At 40.2% G+C, this 21,597-nt stretch overlaps 1 protein-coding gene across 1 annotated transcript in view; it reads left to right on the top strand.

The window, feature by feature from the left end:
• LOC132822149 (contactin-4-like) overlaps positions 1–21,597 on the top strand; it is a 1,303,479-nt gene that overhangs the window by 287,000 nt on the left and 994,882 nt on the right. The window contains exon 2 of the mRNA XM_060835221.1: positions 4,059–4,185. Within this exon, the coding sequence (XP_060691204.1) occupies positions 4,059–4,185 (127 nt within the window). The remainder of the gene's footprint in view (positions 1–4,058; positions 4,186–21,597) is intronic.

Here is a 21,597-nt window from a genome sequence, read left to right as displayed (position 1 = left end):
GCTTATCAGCATGTGCTACTCTACTGCATATTTTATTAATCAGTTCTGAGATGTTACCCCACACCTCTGGAACAGGTGGGCCTCCTGGCTCAGGCACCCTGACACTCCCAATACACATCTGCCATCCCCCAGCTCCCCACTACATCACCTCCATGTTCTTGCCAGATGCTACCACTGCACCACAACAACCCTTGTTACTCCAGTGCAAGCTGCGTGAATAATGGCATTGCACCTTCTGGCTACATTTTTTAAATAAATCAAATGATGTTCCATTCTTGTACTTAAGTAGTAGACGCAGAATAAGCCTTCTGAATAGTCAGGTCGTTGTAATCTAGGAACAATTTTAACAGTGTTATCAGCCTTAATTCACATGAAAAATTCTTTTTGTACCTCAAATGAAATTTTACTTGTGCGCAAACTAAATTCTTCAGCATTGAATTGTTAAAGTTTTTTTAAAATGTTTTGTTATTTTTTGCTGTCTCTTAACTGTGTTTTATTTTCTTGGTTTGTTGTCCAGTTCAGTCATCTTCTACTGCTGGTTCAGATCTGAACTTTTCATTGAAGAATTTTTAATTTGATTTTATTTCGGGACGAAAATGGTTTGCCAAATTTTGCAGGTCTTAAAAACAGTAGTCCTTTTGTACCTGCAGGGGATATGTTCCAAGACCTACAACGGAAGCCCAAAACTGCCACTAATAGCGAACCCATTCATTTAAATGGGAAACGTATCTCCCCAGCAGCCCCCAGTCTCTGGTTCTGGAATGTTTCTTGTAATATGTTCGGGCTGTGGTAAATCACGTGTAACTGAAACTGCAGAAATCGATTCCGCGGATACAACGGTTGCCCTTACGTCAATAAACTGTCAGCAAAATTAAATGGGCAAAAGCAAGCAGGGCATTGGTCAACCAGCCACAATGAAGTCTGGTCCAATACTTTCACCTTGTTCCTTGTTTCTCATGAATGCTAAGGTCTGAGTAATGGGGAACATGGGACTGGAGTTCAGGGTAAATGGTAAAGTTCTTAAGTATCTATTCATTGATCCTTGGAATTTTTTCTGGCCTAATTTTTGCACTGGCTACATAGTCATAGCTCAGCTGAGCAAAGAGTAGCACACAAGGACATGATGGAATACCCATTGGAGCAGAGTTTAGAGTCATGGCAATACAGCACAGAACCAGACAATTTGGTCCTGCTCGTCCATGCTGACCAGATATCTTGAACTGATATTGTTTGATTTGTCAGCATTTGGCATATCCATCCAAACCCTTCCTATTCAAATACCCATCCAGATGACTTATGAATGTTGTAATTGTACCAGACTCCACCACCGCTCTGGCAGCTAAACACCATCCCCTGAAAAAGTTGCCTTTCAGGTCCCTTTTAAAGCTTTTCCTCCTTACCATGTCCTCTGGTTTGAAATTCTCTACCTGGGGGCAAACACCTTGGCTATTCACCCTGTCTGTATCCGTCATGATTATATAAACCTTTCTAAGATCACTCCTCAACCTCTGACCTCCAGGGAAGTAAGCCTCAATCCATTCAGCCTCCCCCGATAGCTCAAACCCACTAATCCTTGCAACATCCTTGTAAATCTTTTCTGAATCCTTTGAAGTTTAATAACTTCTCTCCCTGCACCTTAAGTCCAATAGCAGGCAAACCAGAATTGACCTCAGTAGTCTAAAAGTGACCTCAACTATACAGCTGCAACAAGATGTCCAAATTCTGAGTACTGATTGTTGAGAACAAGCCTGCTAAACTCTACTTTCTCCATCCTGTCTACCTGAGAATCCATATTCAAGGAACCATGCACCTGCACTCTGAGGTCTCTTTGTTTGGCAGCACTCCCAGGGTCCTACCATTTAGTGTACAGTCCTTCCCAGATGTGCTTTACCTCAATGCAACACCTCACATTTATCTAAATTAAACTCCGTCTACTACTCCTCCGCCCATTGTCCCATCTGATCAAGGTCCCTTTGCACTCTGAATTAACTTTCTTCACTGTCCACTATACCACCAATTTTGGTGCCATTTGATAACTTACTAACTCTACCTGCTGTATTCACATCAAAATCATTTATATAAATAATGAAAAGCAGTGGACACAGCACTGATCCTTGTGCTACACCGCTGGTCACAGCCTCCAGGACTAAAGAATAACTCTCCACTACCCTTTTGTCTCCTGCCTTCTAGTCAATTTTGTATCCAAATGACTAGCTCCCACTGGAGTCCAAGTGATCTCACCTTGCTAACCAGTCTACCAAATGGAACCTTGTTCAACGCCTTACTAAGTCCATTTAGACAATAGTCTATCAGTTTGCCTTCATTGATCTTCTAAATTGCCTGGCAAATCCTATACTTGAGCAATCCTACACCTGGAATTCTCCAAAGGTTGACATTTAAATTGGAGACTTTGGAGTGTTCTGATAAAATGAAGTAAAATAGTTACTCAGGAAATGTTACACAATTAAATATATGGTCTAATTCCTGAGTGACAATTCAACAGATGTCATATTTGACTCTCATTTGCTTCCCCACCCCAGTACACTTCCCCTCCCATGTCTGACAGGGAACCAATCCCCTCTACACCACTGGACCTGATTCACTTATCTTACCACCTAGATGCCTGGCATGCTATACTATACAATCCTACTAATTTGTCACCTTACTTACCTGGCATCAACTACCCAGTTGGCACCCTACTTAGCTGGCACTATAGCCCCTACACACCTGGCATCCTACCTTGGTACTCTACTCCTTCCTCAGTTGATACTCTCCTGATACCCTCCTCTCCCTGCACCTTAACATTGCACTTTACATTATGCATTTACCCTTTGACAGTGCCTGTCAATGTGGTGTCAGGACCATTTAAATTTTGCCAGATGGCAACAGGCCACTGCTGTGAAAGGGGATGTGGATTTCCTTCCTATGACAGTTCTACACTCTGAGAGAGTTTTCAGAATGGAAGTATGGCTCTGCAGTTCTGAGGGAAACCTGAGCATAAGCTCCTCTCAGAAAGGTGGCGGTCTTGCCTTTTGGTTTTAAAAAAAGTGCCAAAATGACAGTCTAAGTAAGGCTGCCATTCCAGTCCTTTACTTCTAATGAAAATTCACAGCTGATCTTAGATGTGTAAAATTCAAATGAAGTCTGCTCATGACAGATTTTCTAAGCAACATATTTGTATGTTATGCGCTCCATTTTCTTATTATTCAGGATTTTAAAAACCTCTTATTTTGAGTGAAACAGATGGGTGGAAAATTTGACAAAAGCCTGAATACCAAGTAAAGTTATCTTTGAGAAACACATTGTGTTGTATAACACCACATGAGCTCTGTGACATTAAAAATGATCTTTTTAAATTAAATGTCTTTGCCTTTTTAGAGGGAGTAGCAGAGTTCATAAAATGCAGATGATTAATTATATGCCTTTCAAAAAAAATCTTCAAAATAGACTTAAACTATAATCATTGTACCATTAAATATTCGACAATACAATGAGTATTGTGTGCTGCAAATGATTTGATATATATTTGCACAAAGATAACATTTCTCAAACTAGAGCTGTTATTAATTGTAATGACGCTTTTAATTAAGTGATGGCCGTTCATGCTGAATGTTTTTTTATCTGATGTTAACTTTTGAATTGTTAACATCAGATGTAATTTTGTAAGTATAGATAGTCACAGGTAGAAATGTCAACCTAGTTGACTAAGGTATTTTTTTTCATTCATTTTATGCCCTGAATTTAGAAAACAAGTGACAATTGAATATCCCATTAAATAGTTCTAATAGTGATTTCACCTAAAAGATGTTTGATTTACTTTTTTTCTTCCAATTCATTCTAGAAATGGCAACAAGGATGTTAGAGTGCAGGAATGACATGTTGACAATCATTTTGATGCAGGACACTATCTTGTTTGAAATGGATGTATGTTTTCTGCATGCAGATGTAAATTGTTTTACAGTTGCTATGTGTGTTATTTCCTGTTACTGATGGCACCCCTATTTGAACAATCCTCGTGTGTATAACCTAACAGAGTCTGTTTCTCTTTATTGACACAGGGAATGGCAAGCCACATGGGCCAGTTTTTCTCCATGAGCCAAATGACATTGTATTTCCTGTGGATTCTGAGGAAGAGAAAGCAATGCTGAACTGTGAAGCAACAGGGAATCCAACACCACATTACAGGTTTGTGAGCAATGTCTTAATCAGTACTTTTAAGAGAAATGCTGTCCTTTTGAAGATTCATTGAAATATTCTATTTAAGTTAGCATGATTTGAGTCAGTGTTTGCAACCAGGTCTGAATTAAAAATAGCAGTTGTAAATAATCACATCAGAAGGATTAAAAAAAACTCAGTTTTGTACATCTGTCAAATGGTAGTTAATTAACAAGGACTGAAAATAATGCAGTTTTCCTTTTCCTTCACTTCCACTGGACAATAATCTTCCCTGTGCTTGCATATCCCATACATTTTTCCTCAGTCATCTTTTGAGAGCTTATGCTTTGCTGATGCCAGGATATACTGCATTGGAGAGGGAAACAAAATAGTCAACAAACTCTCATGTCGTGCTCTGAGTCATTCAAATAAGTTTATTTCGGATAGACATAACTGGAAATGTTATTTATTCATGTGGAATCATGCAAAATATGTTCCTCAAAAAAAAAGCCAAGCAAGCTAAGAAATTTCTTTTGAAGCAAGTGATTGCAGCTGACTTTTTGTAATGTGATGTCAACAAAGTGACTTGCAGATGAAAAACAATCATCCTGTAAGTTATCCCTTGATGGACGCAGGACATATAGTGCAATGTGACTGTAACGTTTTCTCTGAATAAAATTCTGAATTTGATATATTTTACACATGCTCTTTTTAGATTTGGAATGCAATCAATTTTAAGACTGGATAGAATGTGTGCTTTATCATTAGAAATGATCAAAAGCACTGTCGTGTTCTGTTGTGAAAGATTCAGTCAGCAAACCCAGCAAATCAATCTATTCTATTGTCCCAGCAATCCATTACTTCGTGTTGGTCTTCCATTGTTTTTATTCCATATACCCACATTTTTGGATTATACCTCTGCTTGCTCAAATGCATTAGCTCCAAATATGGAAATGGTAGATTTTTAAAACTCTTCCTCTTGAATTTAAGTTCCTTCTTAGCCACTCCCCTATCTCTTGCTGTTCCTTACTTTTGGAGTGCAAACCTCCAAATCTTTAGTCCTGGTTACATGGACATTCCTGATTTCTTTTGTTCCATCTTGGCCAATCGTGCCTTTGGCTGTCTCAGTCACATGTTCTGAAACTCCATTCCTAAACCTTTGTGTGCCTTTCATCCCTCATCTGAATTAGGTAAAACCTAATTCCTTAAATGGGCATTTGACCTAATGTGTCCCAGAATCCTCTCCAGCTCATTTACTATGGCCCCCCCCAATATCTGCAGATCTTGTAACAGGACCAAAAGCAATGTGTAAGAGTGCCAAAACTGTTTTTACATTTGGGACACTTCAGGAAAGATCATTTCTTAAATGTCGCTAATCTCTCTGGCACCAGATGGGCCCTGTGGAGGATCTTCAATTGCATCGCTTATGCCTTATAGCACATTGAAATCTTCTTTATACTCCCCCATATATTCTCCCATATTTTTGATGAGATTTCTTCCCCTAACTCCCAATTCCAAATCTCATGGAGTCTCTCCATATCCCCCAGGGCATTCCCTCTCCGCATATGATATATGGTACTAACTGAGAGAGCACCCCTGCATTGGTGCACTCTATGTTCTATATCCAACTTGTAGGGCTCGGTCAAGCACCTGGTCTTCTTCTGTGTGTCATCCCTAGCCTGGAAATATCAGAAAAGATCCCTATCAGGAATTTCGTATTTCTGACCTAATTGGCTAAATGACATCAAGACCTCTCCCTCAAACACGTCTCCCAGACAGGAGATTGGTTTATCCTGCCAAGCTGTGAAGCCGGAGTCCATTGACCCCGGTCTAAATCCTGGGGTTCCCACTAACTGAGTGAACGGCAATGTTTTAGGCAATTTCCCTCACCCTGCCACATGCTTTTACAGTATTTATGACAATCGGACTTTCACGGTGCTCAACTACTGACCTCATCTTATCCATGAACAGTAAGTTTAGATTAGATTAGATTACTTACAGTGTGGAAACAGGCCCTTCGGCCCAACAAGTCCACACCGACTCACCGAAGCGCAACCCACCCATACCCCTACATTTACCCCTTACCTAACACTGCGGGCAATTTAGCACGGCCAATTCACCTGACCCGCACATCTTTGGACTGTGGGAGGAAACTGGAGCACCCGGAGGAAACCCACGCAGACACCGGGAGAATGTGCAAACTCCACACAGTCAGTCGCCTGAGTCGGGAATTGAACCCGGGTCTCAGGCGCTGTGAGACAGCAGTGCTAACCACTGTGCCACCGTGCCGCCCACAAAGGGGGACATTTCGCCTGCGAGACCTTTACATCAAGCCATAGCGACTTCAAGTCATTATGCACCCATTTCCCTATATATGACAGCAGGGTGCCTGTTTGATATCTTCTCAGATCTGGGAGGTCCACCCCTCCCCATTCCCCCCCACCCCCCCCCCCCCCCCAATATCCTGTGGAAGTTACAACTTGTTAAGTTTAATTAAGGAACGTTTATGGCATCACATAAATCATCCAAGCCATCCTGCAAACCTCCGCAGCAGCTGTTTGGGTAATAACAGCTGGAGCATCCTCATAGGATACAACAACCAAGAAAGAACATTCATTTTAATCAAGGCTATATGGCCTAGCTACAATGTGGGTCGTCTCTCCCATTGCTGCAAGTCCTGCTTTGTTCTCTCAAACAGCTGCACAAAGTTTGCTCTGTCCAGCTGCCAGAAGTGAGGGGTAATAAAAATTCCCAGATAGAGAAAACTTATCTGAGACCATCTAAAAGGAAACTCCATTCTGTCTTCCAGTTTCAGTACCTCAACCATCCCCTCTCGCCCTGGCTGTCCCTCCCCACACCAAAACTGCTCGATTTAACCCCATTTGTAATAAATGCCACCTTGGGGTTTTAATATAACACTGCCACCCACCTGGCGAAGACCCCTCCCAGACCAAAGCGATCTAGAACAACAAAGAGATATGACCATTCCACCTGATCAAAAGCCTTTTCCGCATCCAGGGAGATCACCAAACGTGACATATTTGCACTATATTCAACACCCACCTGATATTGTTGGAGGAGCTGCAGCCCTTGATAAAACCCATTTGGTCCTCTTTTATAATAATGGGCAGCACATAATCCAGTCTCTGAGCCAACACCTTTGATAGAATTTTAAAATCCACATTCAGCAGTGAGATGGATCTATACGACATGCAATCTTCGGGGTCTTTCCCGTTCTTTAAGGTAAGAGAGATATTAGCCTTCCTAAGAGAGGGTGGAAGACAGTTCTGGCTATATGAATGACTATACAAACCCAGCAGTGGTTCAGTTAACATATGTATGAACTCCTTGTAAAATTTATTTGGGAATCAGGTAGATGAAGGAGCGGCGCTCCGAAAGCTAGTGCTTCCAATTAAACCTGTTGGACTGTAACCTGGTGTTGTGTGATTTGTAACTTTGTACACCCCAGTCCAACACCAGCATCTCCAAATCATTAGCACTTTGGAGCTGATTCACCGCCTCCTGCACTCCTGTACTGTCAGAGCTGCATTTAAAAGGGAGGCCTGATCTGCATTTATACTGGAAAGGTCCAAGTTCTTAAAGAAGGATTCCATTCTTGCATCTTCATCCCTGCAGCCCTCCAACCAGTATAACTCCGCACTGAACTCTCGGAATCTGGCATAGATCTTCCTCAATTCAGGAGTGATATTGTCAGTTCTCTCCCTGATTAATCTCGAGACTGCATAAAGTAAAAATTTGAGAGGGTGCGCCAGGAGACAGTATAAATGTTCAGGATGCAATATTCTTTTCCATTCCAAACGCATCCTTGATTTCATCTGTCATCTGAAAATGGACATTCTTTCATACCAATTTGGCCGCTGTTCTGCTTTTGGAGCTAAAGAACGAAAAGAATACCCTGTCGTATCCCCCCTGCTGTAACTTCAGATGTTCCATATTAGTCAAACTCTTTCTTTCCTCAGATTTGAGAACACCTTTTTTCTCTTAATGGGGGAAAGGCTCCCCTTTATATTCCAGGTGCACCATCTGAACAGATCGCTAGCCATGACCACTCACTGCAGCCCACGGTCCAAATGGCTATAAATCCTATCCCTCAGTATCTTCTCCAGCAGCTTCCCTACCACTTATGTCAGGCTCACAGGTCTGTGATTACCTGGATTATCCCTACTACCCTTCGTAAACATGAGGACAACATCAGCAATTCTCCAGTCCTCTGGGACGTCCCCCATGTTCAAGCATGCTGCATAGATATCTGTTAAAGCCCCAGCTATTTCCTCTCTCGCTTCCCTCAGTAACCTGACATAGGTCCCATCCGGATCTCGGGACTTGTCCACCTTAATGCCTTTTAGAATATCCAAAACATCCTCTCTCTCCTGCTGACCTGATGTAGAGTAATCAAAGATCTATCCCTAACCTCAACATCTGCCATGCCCCTCTCCAATGCAAAATATTCATTAAGAATCTCACCCATTTTCTCTGACTTCACGCATATTTTCCTCCTTTGTCCTTGAGTGGGGCAACTCTTTCTTGAGGTACCCCCTTGCTCCTGAAATGTGAATGAAAGGCTTTGGGGTTTTCCTTAACCCTGCTCGCTAAGAATATCTTATGACCTCTTTCAGCTCTTTTAATTCCTCATTTCTGATCGGTCCTATATTCCCAATATTCTTGCAAAGCTTTGTCTGTCTTCAGTCGCATCGACCTTAAGTATGCATCCTTTTTCCTCTTAGCTAGACTTTACATGTCATCCATGGTTCCCTCATCTTTCTATTTCTATCCCTCATTTTCACAGGATCACATATCTCTCCTGAACTCAAATCAACCTCTCTTTAAAAGCTTCCCACATATCAAATGTGGATTGACCTTCAAACAGCTGCTCCAAATCTACATCCCCAGCTCCTGCTGAATTTTGCTATAGTTGGCCTTCCCCCAGTTTAGCTTTCATCCTTTAGGACCACTCTGGTCTTTGTCTATGAGTATTCTAAAACTTATGGAATTGTGATCATTATTTCCAAAGTAATTTCTTGCTGAAACTTCAAACACCTGTTGGGCTCATTCCCTAACACCAGATCCAGTATGGCCCCATCACAAGTTGGCCTATTTATATATTGCTCTATTAAACCCTCCAGGATGCTCCTTACAAATTTTGCTCCAATGAGACCTCTAACACTGAGTGAATCCCAGTGAATGTTGGGAAAACTAAAATTTCCTATCACCAATACCCTGTTGTTCCTACATCTTTCCATGATCTCTCTCCACATTTGTACCTGTATCTTACACTCACTGTTGGGAGGCCTGTGGTACAGTCCCAACATTGTTACTGCACCCTTCCTATTTCTGAGCTCTGCCCATATTACCTCACTACTCCCATAGTGCCCTCCATCAGCACAGCTGTAATGTCTTCTTTGACCAGTAATGCAACTCCTTCACCCCTTTTACCTCCCTCTCTAACCCACCTGAAGCATCGATATCATGGGATGTTTGATTGCCAATCGTGCCATTCCCTCAACCAAATCTCAGTGACAGCAATGACATCATATTCCCAGGTCATAATCCAAGCCATATGTTCATCTGCCTTACCTACTATACTTCTTGCATTAAAACAAATGCACCTCAGACCACCAGTCCCTCTGCGTTCATCCTCTCCTCACTGCCTACTCTTTCCTTTAGTCACATTGACTTATTATATATAGTTCCTTACAGGCATTAGTCACTATCCTTCCTATGCACTAACCTCATCATTTGGTTCCCATCTCCCTACCACATTAGTTTAAACTCTCCCCAACAGCACTAGCAAAAGCACCTCTAAGGACATTGTTTCCAGTGTGACCCAGGTGTAGACTATCTAATTTGTAATAGTCCCACCTCCCCCAGAAGCGGTTCCAATATCCCAAAAATCTGAGCCCCTCCCTCCTGCATCATCTCTCAAGCCACACATTCATTCTGCTTATTCTGTCATCTCCATCTGACTCGCACATGGCACTGGTAGAAATCCTGAGATTACTATCTCTGAAGTCTTACTTTTTAACTTGTTTTCTAACTCCCTAACTCCAACTTCTTGTTGGAGCTCATCCAGTTTTTTTACCTATATCATTGGTGCGTACATGCACCATGACAACTGGCTGTTCACCCTCCCCCTTGAGAATTTTCTGCAGCCGATCTGAGACATCCCTGACCCATGCACCTGGGAGGCAACATACCATTCAGAAATCGCATTTTTGACCACAGAACCGCCTATCTACAACCCTTACAATTGAATCCCTTATGACTATAGCCCATCCACTCTTTTTCCTGCCCTTCTGAACAGCAGAGCCAGCCGCAGTACCATGAACTTGGCTACTGCTGCCTTCTTCTGGTGAACCATCTCCCCCAACAGTATCCAAACTGTATGCCTGTTTTGGGGAGATGACCACAGGGGACACCTGCACTGCCTTCCTGCTCTTTCTCTGCCTTTTGGTCACCCATTCCCTTTCTCCCTCAGCAATCCTAACTTGTGGTGTGACCAATTCACTAAACATGCTATCCACAACCCCCTCACCACCAGGGTGCTCCAAAGTGAGCCCATCTGCAGCTCCAAAGCGTCATGCAGGGGTCTAACAACAGCTGCAACTGGATACATTTCCTGCACGTGAAGGACCCAGAGACATCAGCTATGTCCCTGAGTTCCCACATTGAGCAAGAGGTGCATAACATGAATCTGAGATCTCCTGCCAATTTTAGCCTTAAGTTTTATCTAAGTTGAGACTGAAGTTACGAAAAAGGTAAGAAAGGCTTTTGCCAATTACACGATAAAATTTTAAAAACCCCAGAAAATCCTTTCCTTACCAACGCACCACAAATTTAGTCCCATTTACCAGCACTTCGCCCATATCCCTCTAAACCTTTCCTATTCATATACCCATTCAGATGCCTTTTTAAATGTTGTAATTGGACCAGTCTCCACTACTTCCTCTGCAGTTCAATCCATCGATGTGCCAATCTCTGCGTGAAAACATTGCCCTTGAGGTTCCTTTTAAATTTTTCTCCTCTCACTCTAAACCTATGCCATCTAGTTTTGAACTCCCCCACCGCAGTGGAAAGATTTTGTCTATTTACCCTTTCTATGTCCCTCATGATTTTATAAACCTCTATAAGGTCATCCCTCAGACTCCGATGTTCCAGGGGAAACAGCCTATTCAGCTTCTTCCTATCACTCAAATCTGACGTCCTTGTAAATCTTGTCTGAACCCTTTCAAATTTCACAATCCCTTTAGCATGAAGAACAGAATTGCACACAATATTCCAAAACTGGCCAAACCAATGTCCTATACAGTCACAACATGACCTCTCAACTCCTCTACTCGATGCTCTGACCAATAAAGGAAAGCATACCAAACGCCTTCTTCACTATCCTATCTACCTGCGACTCCACTTTCAAGGTGCTATGAACCTGCATTCCAAGGTCTCTTTATTCAGCAACACTCCACAGAACCTTACCATTAAGTTTATAAGTCCTGCCCTGATTTGCCTTTTCAAAATGCAGTACCTCCCATTTATCTAAATTAAACTCCATCTGCGATGACTCAGGCCATTCGCCCATCTGATTAAGATCCCGTTGTACTCTGAGGCAACCTTCTTCACTTTCCACTATACCTTCAATTTTAATCATGATTTGGAGATGCCGGTGTTGGACTGGGATGTACAAAGTTAAAAATCACACAACACCAGGTTATAGTCCAACAGGTTTAATTGGAAGCACACTAGCTTTCAGAGCGACGCTTCTACATCAGATCACCTGATGAAGGAGCGTCGCTCCGAAAGCTAGTGTGCTTCCAATTAAACCTGTTGGACTATAACCCAGTGTTGTGTGATTTTTAACTTCAATTTTGATGGCATCTTTAAGTTTACTAGCTATACTTCCTATGTTTGCATGAGTGGACCCAGCACTGATCCTTGTGCCACTCCACTGGTCCCAGGTCTCCAGTCTGAAAGGCAACCCACCACCACCCACTGTTTCCTACATTCAAACCAGTTCTGTATCCAAATGGCTAGTTCTCCCTGTATTCCAGGTCATCTTACCTTACTAACTGTCTCCCATGGGAAACCTTGTTGAACACCTTACTGAAGTCCATATAGATCACGTCCATCACTCTGCCCTCATCAATCCTCTTTGTTACTTCTTCAAAAAACTCAATAAAGTCTGTGAGACATGATTTCCCATGCACAAAGCCATGTTGACTATCCCTAATCAGTCCTAGCCTTTCCAAATACATGTACATCCTGTCCCTCAGAATTCCCTCCAACAACTTGCCTATCACTGATGTCAGGCTCACCAGTCTATTGTTCCCTAGCTTGTCCTTACCACCTTTCTTAAATAATGGCACTATGTTAGCTAACTCCCGTCTTCCGACATGTCACCTGTGACTATTGATGATACAAATACCTCAGCAAGGGGCCCAGCAATCACTTTCCCTCACTTGCCACAGAGTTGTAGGGTGCACCTGATCTCAGCCACACTTTCATCTGCTCTATCCTGCTGTTCATATCCTTACTAACACTTGGCCCCAAGAGTAATCCAGATATTACTGCCCTCAAGGACCTCCTTTTTAAACGCCTGCCTAACTTTCTATACTTTCTCTTCAGAATCTCATCCTTTTCCCTTCCTATGTCGCATCGTTGTACCGAAGGCCATCTTTGCTCCTTCACAATCTACACTCCCCAGAAAATAGCATCATCTTATTGCTCTAAAAAAAATGCTGCTCTAGGCTAACGTCGTATCTATGTTTTATACTTTTTAAAATTTAATCAAGAGCTAGCTCTCAAAATGTATCATCAAAAATAGAACCCACTCTATTCACTACTCTCAATTTATAGCAAGTTTACACTTAAAAACTATGCACTAACTTCTCCTGTGCTGTGAGCTCTCCCACGCAGGTTCCTCCAAGGTCAGCTTTGAACTTTGTTGAATCTTAACTTTACTTAGACGCACTCTGATATCCAGAGATACTTGAACTCAAACAGCAAAGACAGTCACAATGCAGATTCACTGCTGTGTCAGACAGCAGTGTAGGTTTCTTTCTTTGACTATGTGGTCTCTGTCTTTGTCTCTCTTCCTCCATTTTATAGTGCAGTTGTTTTGATCTTTTTCCCCCAATGTACCAAAACAATGTAAGCTCATAAAACAGTAATTACTGCTCCTAGAATTTGAGAGTTGAAAGTTCCTTTTGCATCAGTGTTAAGTTTCCACATTGGTACGATCAATTACATTGTTTGAGGCTTGCTCTTGCCTCCAAGGAGCAAGTCACTGACTCTGCTTGGACCTCTGGAGAGCTGTGACAGACTTGACCAGTGGTGAGTGAAGACTTCATGACAGCCTCCTGGATAATGTACAACAACCTTTTGTGGTCACATTTCAGCATACCATTAATGGAGTATAGTCTTTTATTATCGATGATGACATGTCAACCACTTGCATTGGCTTCTCTTTGTGCTACCTCACTTTGCTTTTTCCTCATGGACCTATCCTTTTCCCCTTCTGTTTATAATCTGACCCCTTAGTGACATCATCCAAAAGCATAAATCAATTCTCGTATGTATGCTGATCATCCAAACGCTACCTCTCACCTGTCTCTCAATCGTAGGGGACCAAATATCATGTGACTTGAAGTGCACCCTTGTAATTTGCAATAAGAATTATGTGTGAGAGAAATGGAATGTGTTGAAAGGATGTGAGGACAGCATTTGTGAAGGGTGACTCTGAAGAATGGGTGTGAAATCGCTACAAAACAAGTGCCAGCTATAATCAACTATTCAGATTGGGAGACTTGCCTCCAAATAGAGGGGGATGAAAAGCATATGTTTAAGGAGTGTTGCATAAAAAAGAAATGCTGATGCGATCAGGATGTGGAGGCGTGTACTTGAAAATGCCTCACATCTCATCTTTTCTGCCGTGATACACGCGTTGAATATTTTTTAGTAAGCTATACGTGAGTGAAGGTGAACATTCCTCAGTCACTTCCAGCCATAACTGTCTATAAGGTAGGCTTCTTCCTCCCATCAAACGGGATCCATAGTTTACAACATCAGTTCCAGGGATGTCTGAGAGAATCAGTTTAAGATTCCAATATGCCATTTATTTGTTTCACTTGCGTTACAAGAAATTTTTCTTTTGTTTTGAAGACACTGTTTCTAGTTTTCCTTTTTAATAGTTTTCTTTTAGTAATGACACCGTCTGCAGATAATTTTGTTTTTAAAAACTGCAAACTGAGTTTAAGAGATTGCCAAACTGCCAAGAGAGCCTGGTCTACTGCTAATTTCAAGATTTAGTATTTAACCAAGTGGGCTAAAACAAGACCTTCAAACCTCTGGGGAGCATAGAACACACCCTTGTTCAGACCGTCCTGAACATTTCAAATACTTCTGCTCGAGATATCAAAATGTAATTATTGGTCTTGAAGCCATGACTGCTGCAGATGTGAACTGATAGAATCTCTCTGAAATGTACAAGTGAGTAATGTGCTTTATGGACTCCTTAACAAGAAGGAGTGGAGTTTAAGGCAATGCTAGTCTGAAGATATGCTGAGAAGCCATGTCATTCTCTTTCTCTCTCTCTCTCTTTGGAAAAGGCAGCCCTGGTTCTGTCAAAGTGATCAATTATGAACCAGTTTAAAACATAGAAATGACTGCATTCAGAATAGGTGAAGTGAGCAGCTAAAGCATTGACACAGCCATAGAACAGCTAAACATATACTCATCTATTGTAACTTCCATAGACTATGACTTGGAGGTGCTGGTGTTGGACTGATGTGAGCAATGTTAAAGAATCACACACCAGGTTATAGTCCAACAGGCTTATTTGGATACACTGGCTTTCAAAAGCTAATGTTTCCAAATAAACCTGTTGGATTATAACCTGGTGTTGTGTGATTTTTTTAACTCGATAGACGAGGTAATCATTCTAAGTCCGTCCTGTTACCTTACCAAATGTACATGCGTGTCACTTTACCTTGTTTTCTTATCACTTCATTGAACTTAATTTATCCTTTGGTTATAGTCAGGAAATTTGTCTGAATAAGTTTTTTGTAACCTTAAATATTGCGACACTCTCAGAATTGTCAGTACATGCTGTCTAAATTCTAAAGCAAAGATTTTTACTCTGTGGTAACTTATGAAGATCAAATGACTTCACCCAAAGTTCTAACACTTGCCAATTGTAGAATACTTCCATTCTGTCCCATCAGCATTGTTTTAAATACAGAGACTTTTAACAGTTAGGTGTGGATTTTGATCATAGACAACTTCTCTGATTCATTACAAAACCCTAAAGCTTGATATCAATATAGTTGCTCAGTTCATTAATCATGACAAAACATTTGGAGTATGAACTTTTGTGTGTTTTCAACCCACTTCTGGTCTTCCTAGTACCAAGATCACCCAAATGACAATATCTAATCCATAATTTGTCAGCCCTGATATACCAATAGACATACACGTGTGTTTCCTGAGCTTTGACATTCTTTTTAATGAAAGCAGAATCCAAAACTTCTTGAAGTGGATGGATATTATTCAATGAAATCCAAGAGCAGAAATGTAGGTTTCTATAGAAATCAGTTGTGTTGCCTCATTCTTGCTAAAAATAAAACTCTGATTATGTAATAGGCTGTTTAAGAAAATTATACACAGAATTTAAACTACAACATAATCATCACTTGTAGAAATTTAGTATTACATTTTTTTGTATTTGGTTCTAAAACACACAATGCAGCAATTGTTTTTCCCCTGCATATGCTAAATTTTAAGGAATTTTAAAATGAAGGTACAATCTTCATTTCTTCCCACCCTTCAGCTGTTTTCTATTTGGGGTCAACTCTTAAGCCTAATATTTCTTCCCATATCACCTTTCCACATTCTGCAATATCACATAATATTTGTCTAATCAGATAGTTTATGTTCTCCTGAAACCTTTGAACATGTATCTTCATCATTTGTCAAATGTCCAATTCATGTGGCCTAGGTGCAATTCAAGAATGTCTTCCCAACAAATAAATCATCTATATTCAGGGTATTTTTAAAAAATAAATTTGGTAAACACTGCTTGTCAACAATATCTTTCTCACTTGATTTCATTTTTCATCCATTTGTATCTCATTTTTCAAAAGAAATTCCAATGTTAACACAAAGCACAGAATTTCCCAATTGTTTAGCTCTCATGGCCTCCTATACCAGTGGGGAGATGGTCTCGGTTTCATATTGTCCAGCTTCTCAACCTGTTATGCAAAGGAATTGTTTTGTTCTAATCACATCTTTGTCAATTGAAATGCTTGAAATGTTGCTCTGCAACATGAACAATTTATTTCATAAAAATGAGAGGAATCGGTTAATATCAAACAATGATTTAATTCCTTCTGAGTGCCCTGCCTTCTCATTTTCCTTGACCTGGATATTAACATGAAAAAGTGATGATTATTCTGCTGCAAAAGATGCACTGGATTTTGCCTTTTTGTGCCACGTCATTCATTGTTTCAAAGCAAGGGTGTCAAACTTTTATTTTGTGATGATCCTGATGCAATGTCCCAGCACATGGCATGGGCCACATTTATCAGGAATTGTTTAGACAGAACTTCTCCAGTATTTAGCATGCAGTCCTCAAAGAAATCTCTCAGAAAATGGTTTCAATCTCTCAGCTATTTCTGGAGCAAGCGCATTGCTCACCTTAAGAAAATATACATTGTTTTAATGGTTGTGTTAATTCAGAAAATATACCTTGATCTCATTAATCTGCTTTTAGTTAGCATACTTTTCATGATTGAGGAGTCTTATTGTGTCGTTGTAGCATCACTATCTCTGAGCCAGAATGTGGACGTTTAAGATCCAAATGCTGTAGAGATGTGTCAGAGGCTGTCTGAACAGGTTGATTAAAAACATTTCATTGTCCAAACTTTATTTAGTTTTGAATTAAACATTCCTTCTTTAATTATAGATTAAACAAATTGTTTTTCCATTTTTTTCTCATATTTACACTCCATTTCAAATAATGGGTTTTTTGAGCTATTCGTCTCTTCAAGAAACTGTTATCAAATCCAAGAGAAAGCAATGTCTGGAGTTCTGTGTTTCAGAATGAAAATCCTCTATTTAATATATCACTAACTGTCCTCTGAGATACATAGGAAATGAGAAGCTGCATAGTCTCAAGTCTTTTTAACCATTCAGCAAGATCAAGTCTGATTTAATCTTGGCTACAGACTTACTTTCCTGCCCATTCCTCATGTCTCTTGACTCTCCTAAATTTCCAAAATCTGTCCAACTGGGTCAATGAACCAGTTACCATTGTTCCCTCAGGTGCACAATTGCAAAGTTTCATGACTTGCTGATAGCACAAACTTCTACTCATCTCATCTTCAATGGGTGGTGCCTCATTATGAATCTGTGCTCCCTAGTTTTTAGATTCCCCAACAAGGGGAAATGTTTTCTTGGTATCTATTTTAAACCCTCATTGTTATCTAATGTTTCAAGGCTAGATAACTTTTCATCTGAGCTCCACTAGACTCAAAGGTTGGCTTGCTCTCTCTCCATGGATGCTGCCTGACCTGCTGTGATCTCCAGCATTTGTTGTTTTAGTAGATTCCAGCATCTGCAGTAATTTGCTCCTCAATCAAATCTTATGTTTGAACAAGGTCAACTTGTATTCTTCAAAAACATCATTGAGTATAGACCCAATCTAATTCACCTTCCCTTATAAAATAATTTGTCATCTCAGGAATCACTCTAAAACACCACCTCTGAATTGCCTCAATTTACAATACAAAATCAGATTCCACCTGATCCCAACAAAATCACACGTTTCATCTGTTTCTATTTATTTTCTTCAGCATTTTCTAATAAAAGACAAGGAACTGAAGCACAAACTAGCAGTTAACCTTTGTTGCATGTTCCAGTTCTTCATATTCCTGGACAAGTCCTTCACAGCATTGATGAGCTAATCAACTAGGCACTGACATTATTTTCATCTTTTTGTTCGTCTTTGGTCACAAACCACAGCAATTAGTGAGCTTGATTAATTTACCAGCGTAAGAACAGCCTACTTCTTCAGGGAGCCAATTCAGCCAGGATGGTTGAAACTAAATGATGGCATTGACCAACATCTGCAGTAGGCTATTGCTGGTTCATAGATGGGTAATCTCCAAAGTGTGCTTCAAAACACAGATGGTACTGTAGAAATGTTTTTCAGCATGACTCCACACCTGTAGGCAAGATAATTTGCATGTTTCTCCTCAACAGTGAAATAGTCTTGGAGGAAAATGTTGTTGATATGAAAATAGCTTTACCTCAAGAGTGTACTTAAATATAGGCACTGTCCTATACAGTCCATCTGTTCTGAATACACCACTCAGTTTCTTCCACTGGTTAAATCTAAACGATGCAGCCTTTTGGGCCACAAATGTATGCATAGTCACTTTATCCTTTTCCTTCTTGTTACATTGTTTACAGTTCATCTGTTATATGCCTCACGAGGATTGGTAAGTTGTTCACAAAAGCTATCTTGTGTCTTTCTGCAACAGCCTAGACTGCATGCCATCCGGGCCTATTAACTTATCCATACTGAGTTCTGCTCATTTTTACAAACTTGCTCAATTTAATATGGTAATAAAAAAAGAAATTGCTGGAGTAACTCAGTAATTTGGTTGCATCCCTAGAGAGGGGTGAAGAATCTGATGTTTTGAGGTTGACATGACTCTTCATTTGGAAGTGGACACCTTTTTTCTGCAGTGATTAACAATTATTTCACATCCTAATTTGGTTTGCCTACATTTTAACAGCTTCCCTCATTTGGAAGAATGCCGTGCAAAATATTTATTAATGTTATTATAAATTCATCTTGCGCAACTAGATTTCCTCATTCATTTTTTCTTATTCAATTGTTCTTTTACGCTTAACATTTATGAAATATTCAGTCCATCGTCGTGGTGAAAAATAGGCTATTGATTTTCAAATCCTGTCATCTGATTTTAATACCTAGCCCCTTCACAAACTAAAGTAGTTTTAAAAGGAAGTAATCACTGTGTTTCAGTGGCCATGACAAGCAATTGACCACAGAAGGTTGCTAAGCTTTGTGTAACAATTGAGAAATGAAGTAAATGTATCAAAACTGGAAACAACATTTTTATCAAGAAGTATTTAAATTATTCCGCTGGTTGCACTGTTTCTCAGTATATCAACCTACCTATTCAAAAATCAAAATGTCAGTATAGCTTTCAGGGACGTGCTTTTGATATCATCACTACATTATAGCATGTGATCAATGGCATAACAATCTCTAACTGCAACTTAACCCAGGGATTTGAAGCAAGACACACCATTGGAAGCATGCTAGTCTTTTTGATTGAATGACTTAATGTTTAACTCAGCATCGAACGTAATGTGAATGTGCTATTTGTCCATAGAAGTCAGCTGTAATACCTATCTACTGGATATTTGAAACAATATTACCCATGCCTAAGTTTCTTGTGTTGCAAGTGATGACAAAAGCTAGCAGCAGCGAGAAGCAAAATGCATGTCACTAGCCAGTCATGAAGAAACCCTTATATCCTATTTTGCCTTTTTGTCATCCATTGATAAATGTTTGTCTCCACCACCTGGAATGGTTCTTTCCAAGTGCATGTTCAGAAGTTACTACTACCTGATTACTTAACATGCTCAAACAAAAACCTATCCCTTGTCTTTAGCCCTGACTATTTAAGCTTTACAATTTTATCTCATATATTGCACAGCAACAACTGTACCATTTACTTTCCTAGTGTTAAATTTTAAATAGTTGTGTTGTGTGTTAACAAAAACTGCTTTAAAAAAAACAGAATACTGGCATTGTGGTGATCTAGTTCAGACATCATAATTCAAATCTCGCCTTGCTGACTGATGGAATTTGAATTGAATATTAATCTGAAATAAAAAATACCTGAGTCTTAGTAACTGTGATAATGGGATCAACTGTGTTGTATTTAAAAAGCTACCTTGATCCTTAACATTCTTCGGGGAATGAAATCTGCTGTCCTTATTCAGTCTGACCTGTATATAATACCAGACCCACAGCAATTTGGTTAACACTTAAGTGCCCTCTGAAATGATGTTGAAAGCTACTTTCTTGTATCAAGCCATCATAGGAAAGTCAAATAAAATCGGTTGACTACTTGTCATCAATCAAGCTTCCAAAATTTACAAAGGTATATCCTGTTCAGTTTACCATTCATTCAAAGTATGAATATATGAGGACATGTGCCAAAACTGGGAGAGCTGCCTCACCGAATGCTGGAGCAGCAGCCTGCATTCCTGTTTATGTCCTCTCTCCAATAGAATTAGAGTTTGGAGCACAGTCATTTGCTGCTGGATGAGCCGAGATCTGGGTATATTCAACACTGACTTTGAGCCCATGAGACCCTGACATCAAATCAAATGTGGACAAGTTGACTGTCTGCTCATTATCACCCATTGAACTCTCTCTTGATGAAATGAGTACTCCTCCAGGTTGAGCAATAGCACCTCACGTAAAGCACTCTGGACGAGGTTTCTCATTCAGCACTACCTCTGATCAGGTTAGTCCTGTCCTGGAAGGTATATCTGCCGTGCTGGACCTGTGGCAGGTAGCAAGAGAACCGCCAAGGCAGAATAGTCTTTCTTGACTTCATGACTGCAACTCCAACAACAGTCAAGAAACTCAGCACCATCCGGGATATATAAACTGACTTGACCAGTAACTCATCCACCAGCTAAAACATTCAGTCCTTCTTCCATAGTTGCACCAGTGTAGTTTCACCACACTTTTGACAGTTAGAAACAATAGGGCAGCAGCAACAGATCAGCACCACCTGCAATGTCTGAGATGGTATAATATCTTTGCTAGAACCAGGTCAATATCCTGGATCTGTCTCACAAACCACACTATGAATTCATCTACAGCCATATTCATTGTAGTGACTCAAATAGGTACCTTATCACAAACATCTCAAGGTGAATTGGGGACAAGCAACAAATGCTGGCAATACACTTATCCACGAGCAGGAGAAAATCTTAATTTATAGTGCTGTGATATGGCTTCATACTGCACAATATGGGCTTGCTTATGTCTGTGTGTGTGAAAAAACCCACATCTCTGCTAACTCCTTTATAGAAGTTTGTCTGTGAATTGAAATTTAATATGGTGTAATATTAAACCAGCATTAAATTTGATTCTGAAAAATTACATTTTACTATTGTCTTTAAAATTCTTCATAGTAATATAAAAAATAAATCTCTTCCAATTCTGAATCATCTGTTCCTGGTTTGGTTCCATTTGTACACACAAATGGAATTACTCCACACACTGCAGTTCTTAAACTGAGTTTGATTAAACACCACTTTCCAACTATCCATGGTTGTGTGCTATATCAGAAGCACACATTTCCCATTATTGAAAGT

This window comes from Hemiscyllium ocellatum, chromosome 14, assembly GCF_020745735.1.
Source record: "Hemiscyllium ocellatum isolate sHemOce1 chromosome 14, sHemOce1.pat.X.cur, whole genome shotgun sequence".
Taxonomy (NCBI): domain Eukaryota; kingdom Metazoa; phylum Chordata; class Chondrichthyes; order Orectolobiformes; family Hemiscylliidae; genus Hemiscyllium; species Hemiscyllium ocellatum.
Note: the sequence above shows the minus strand (reverse complement) of the source record. Positions and strands in the feature narration are given on the sequence as shown.